Source organism: Micropterus dolomieu, linkage group LG08 (genome assembly GCF_021292245.1).
Source record: "Micropterus dolomieu isolate WLL.071019.BEF.003 ecotype Adirondacks linkage group LG08, ASM2129224v1, whole genome shotgun sequence".
Lineage (NCBI taxonomy): Eukaryota > Metazoa > Chordata > Actinopteri > Centrarchiformes > Centrarchidae > Micropterus > Micropterus dolomieu.
Window position 1 is genome coordinate 4,064,149 of NC_060157.1, and position 4,854 is coordinate 4,069,002.

Consider the following 4,854-nt stretch of genomic DNA (forward strand, 5'->3'; position numbering starts at 1 on the left):
GGGTGGCGACGGAAAGTGTTGCCCTGACCACGCCCCGAACTCATTTCATTGGTCGCAGGTCCTACGCGAGTCTTACCTCTGAAATGTTAGGATAATGTTAGGATATTACCTCTCATCGTAACCCACAAAATTTTTTAATTACAAACAAAGTTAAAGAAATATCATTTAAAATTCTTCACCATTGTTACCCCTGTAACGAGATTATCTCGAAATTTATCCCTACTGTAGACGAAAAATGCTCCTTCTGCTCTCTGGAAACAGAAACGTTGGACCATTTATTCTATAGCTGTTCATACAGCTCTTCTCTGTGGAATGATATACAAATGCTTCATTAATGGACACTTTGGCTCAAACGTAAAAATATCCAATTTTGACATTTTATTTTTATCCTCTGTACAATACATAGTCAATCTATTAATCTTGCTTGGAAAATTCTTTATTCATAAATCAAAATTTATGAAGAGCAAACCTCTTTTCAATGTTTTTTAATTTGACTTAAAAAATTATATAGTCTGTATTTCTGGACTAAAGAGTAAATCAGCATCAAAATGTTTACAACATTTATCTAATATAACTTTATAATTAATTTAACTGATATCTATTGTTTGACACTCTGGCTGTATACTTTATTTTTGTTTTATAATTGTTTTTTTCACTAACATTTAATATAATAAATAATGTTAGGATATCACATCTGATAATGTAAGGATATTACAGCTAATGTCGATAAAGTTTCATCCTTGATCTAAGCCTGAACTTGTAGCACAATTTCATACATTCTCCTGCCAATGAACAATTATTAAAATATCTAATAATGAATAATAATACTAATAATACTTCTACTTCTACTACTACTACTACTACTAATAATAATAATATCACAGTCATTTTATATATACAACAACAATTATTAGTTTTCTTTATTAGTCTGAGTTTCCACAGGTTGTCCTCAGAGAAGATAGATTTTGTCCCTGCGGTTGTCTTTCTCCACCCGTTTTACAGCATGCCCCGCCCTACTGTGCTATGATTGGCATTTGGTGCTTCTGTACGTCCTTGTGATTGGATGCTAACTGTGAGAGAAGCGCAGAGGCGTTCCAATCATAGCACAGTAGGGAGGGGCATGAAGAAAAACGGGTGGGAAATAAAAAAATTACGCGTCGTGCGCACAGGAAATCAACACGGAAGTGAGCCTCGTTAGTAGCAAGCCACGCACAGAAGAAAAACTTGATAACTGAACTTCAGGTATTTGAGTATGATTCATTTTGTAAACGTCAGTTTTATATTAAGTTGTTTAAATGGCACGCCTCTACAAAGTTGGCTGTTATTTCTTGTTTTTAAGCTTGTAGGATAATACGTTGTAAGATTTTGGCCATGTCATGGGCTAACATTAGCATTAGCATTCACAACTAACATGACACAGCCAGAACTCCGCACAGAAAACGATAGCTAGCTGGCTAACCGCTACTTTTGTTAGCTTCCCTTTGAAAAGTATTTTTGTGAGACAAACGAACTTTTCCACACTTGTGAAACTTTTGGATCAGACCGCAACTGTATTGAGACGGTTAGACATCACTTTTACAGTGTTAATCTATATGAAATAGCCGTAAGAATCAAAAAGATGAACAACTCGTCTCGTAACTTTTAAGCTCTTTGTTTATCAAATATGATTGTCAGGGTTAGTAATCGGAACAGTAGGGCAGAAAAAGTGTTAAGTTATTTTAGATTAAAAATGAAAGTAGCCTAGTAGTAACTAGTATTAAGAATTGTAATTAGTAACGATGTAGGAGCTAAAAGTATCAAAATTAGTAGGTAAAAATGAAATGTACTTGATATTTATTAATTTGTCATGTTGTAACGTTACGTTTAGATGCATAAGAAATTTGTCTTGGATTTTGTTGGTTTGTCTAAGACTCCCACATACAAAAGTAATTTATAAAAGTGGTGCACTAAACATTCCAACTTACTATTTTTTTTTTTTTTTTTACCTGTCCTGCCCAGCACCCTGGTATAGAGTATGATGAGCTGGTTACCATATTGTGCCAGACAGATTTTAGAAAAAAAACAACAAACAATAAAAAAAATAATAATGGTAAATGACAACCAGCCGAACAGCAGCAATAAACAGCTGACATGGTATGACAACTAAGAGAAAAATGAAAACAAGAAACAGTCAAGCACACTAAATAAGCAACACAGCACAGCCACTAGAGCTGGAATGATAACAATTAATTTAAATAAGTAACTGAAAGAAAAGCATCAGGAATAATTCTATCAGGGACAACCTAAATTTGTTTGTGTCTGTGTGTGCGCATAAGACGTTCCAACTTACTTTAACTTCGTTTTCTAGTTTTGTTAGTCATGTCATTAATAATCAGCCACAGTAAAATGGTTCTTGTAAAAACACAACTTTTGTCTTTCTTCTTTTCCTCCAGTATTCAGCCTGCTTTACAAAGAGATCTAAAGATGTCATCAGGTGCTCTCTTTCCGAGTTTGGTCAGCGGATCTAGGGGAAGCTCTAGCAAGTACCTGGTGGAGTTTCGTGCTGGTAAAATGACCTTGAAGGGGAATGTAGTGACACCAGACAAACGCAAGGGCACAGTGTACATCCAGCAGTCGGACGACTCCCTGATTCACTTCTGCTGGAAGGACAGGACGACTGGGAATGTTGATGATGTGAGTAACTTTAAACTCAATAATGCTAGAGGGAGTTTGTCTGACCTTGTTAAAACTCAGTGTGACAGAAGATGTTACTATCCTCAGACATATTTTACATTCATCAAATACCTCAAAGAATACAAGGGCACTGGCAGCACTCCATGGAAGAAAATACTTTTGCTTTTTCATATTCATTCTGTATTTGTACACACAAGCATTTTTTCATACAAACAATTCTAACACATTGACTCCTAATTTAGCTGACATTCTGCCAAGCAAGCACTCTGACAGTGTCTTTATTTCAGAGCTGCAGTGACGCTGCTGCCTGGTTTTCCCTTTTGTAATTGGTTGATGATGATTTGTTGTGGCAGAGAAACCTCAGTGTGTTTTTCTCTCCCCCCTCTCTCTCTCTCTCTCTCTCTCTCTCTCTCTCTCTCTCTCTCTCTCTCTCTCTGACATTGTGCCTTTCCTGTTCCAGGACCTGATCATTTTCCCTGATGATTGTGAATTCAAGAGGGTGAGCCAGTGCACCACTGGACGTGTCTATGTGCTGAAGTTCAAGGCTGGATCCAAGAGACTGTTCTTCTGGATGCAGGTGAGAGGAAGAAAAAGAGTCTCTCTTTGTGAACGCAAGACATCTGTGTCCATTTATGTGCAGGCAGATGGATGTTCAATAGATGGAAACTGAAGTGGGAGGCAGTATGAGTGATGAGTAGAGAAGAAGAGAGATTATTACAGTCATGCTACCAGGGTGTGCATGGCTGTAATCAGTGTATTTGTCAGACAGTCACACATTTAATATTTATTCCCGTCAGTAGTTTTTCCATTCATCTGCTCCATTGTGGAGGGATATTTTTTAAATCAAAGAAACAAGGTTATATCATCATGTGAATATTTTTTAACTTAAAAATGTATTTTTTTTTAACCGGTCAAAACAGTTGATACACATTTTGTCTATCTATTGGTTTTCTGCAATGAGTTATGTGTGTAATTAGGTTGTTCTACAGAGACAAAAGCACAATTGGCTTACATTTATAGTGGGCATTTTTTTTTTATCTCTTCGTCCTGCGTGACCACATAGATGGATCTGAAAGAATTGAGTCTGTTAATTTGGTCTGAAGGAATTCTTGTCTGCCTCATTTCCACCAGGAGCCAAAGACTGAGAAGGATGAAGAGCACTGTCGTAAGGTGAATGAGTACCTGAACAACCCTCCCATTCCTGGAACGGCAGGCAGCGGAGGAGGCAGTGGCCACGAACTCTCCGCACTCGGAGGAGAGGGAGGCCTGCAAAACCTGCTGGGAAATATGAGCCACAACCAGCTGATGCAGCTGATCGGACCAACAGGACTGGGAGGATTGGGTGAGCAGCACAAGATACTTCTTTGACATGTGTATATATCTTAACAATCAACTCAGAGGAGACTCATTAATGTGCTGAGAGAAGAGACGTCTTCCAGGAAATAGGCAAGGCAAGTTTATTTGTATAGCACATTTTAACAACAAGGTAATTCAAAGTGCTTTACATAAAAGCAACAGGCAAATATAAAAAAGTTTAAAAGCAACATAAAATATAATAAAAGTTCAAGTGTTACAATCAGGGTTAAAAGAGTTAAATAGAAAATAAAAACAGGCTGAGGGGTTGAGCAAATAATTGAGTCAGCCTTAATGCTGTTGAGTTTGTTCGCTTTATTTTTCGAGTTTCATCATATAAAATCTAAGTAAATTGTCTGTTTTTTTTAGAACACATACAATTATGATATTTAAGTGTCAAACTATATATTTTTATTCCAAAATGTCCTGTATTAATTAGAACAATATGGCATCATAGTTTCTTATTTGGAAGTAGTGTTAACATGTAATTTTAACAGATGTTTTTCCTTGTACTGTCGTTCTCACATGCTCGGCCAGGATTCTTCCAAAAAGAGTCTGAGATAAATTTGGACCCTTTTTGATTTGTTTGTGTTTGTTTAAGGAGGTCTGGGAGCCCTAGCAGGACCTGGACTTGCCAACTTGCTTGGCAGCGGAGGACCAGCTACCAGCAGCTCCTCATCTAGGTGAACCAGAACACCACACACACTGCAACACTTGTCATTACAGATGTAGAACAGAGTATATGTAAAAATATGATAAATTAATACTGAAAATGATACCTCCTTTGTCCCTTCCGTTTGCTCCTCCTGCTCCTTCTCAGCTCTCGTA

General features: G+C 37.2%; 1 protein-coding gene across 8 annotated transcripts in view; it reads left to right on the forward strand.

Annotated features, from left to right (window-relative positions):
• The first annotated feature begins 1,089 nt into the window (after positions 1 to 1,089).
• Positions 1,090 to 4,854, forward strand: part of adrm1 (ADRM1 26S proteasome ubiquitin receptor) — a 12,545-nt gene continuing 8,780 nt past the window's right edge. For 2 of the 8 annotated variants that reach the window (XM_046057089.1, XM_046057093.1), the window contains exons 1-5: positions 1,091 to 1,242; positions 2,433 to 2,673; positions 3,134 to 3,250; positions 3,805 to 4,015; positions 4,628 to 4,709. In XM_046057089.1, coding sequence (XP_045913045.1) covers positions 2,464 to 2,673; positions 3,134 to 3,250; positions 3,805 to 4,015; positions 4,628 to 4,709 — 620 coding nt within the window. In that variant the 5' untranslated portion in view covers positions 1,091 to 1,242; positions 2,433 to 2,463. Of the gene's footprint in view, positions 1,243 to 2,432; positions 2,674 to 3,133; positions 3,251 to 3,804; positions 4,016 to 4,627; positions 4,710 to 4,854 lie in introns of all 8 variants that reach the window. The other 6 variants (XM_046057094.1, XM_046057097.1, XM_046057091.1 and 3 more) reach the window with 3 other exon arrangements.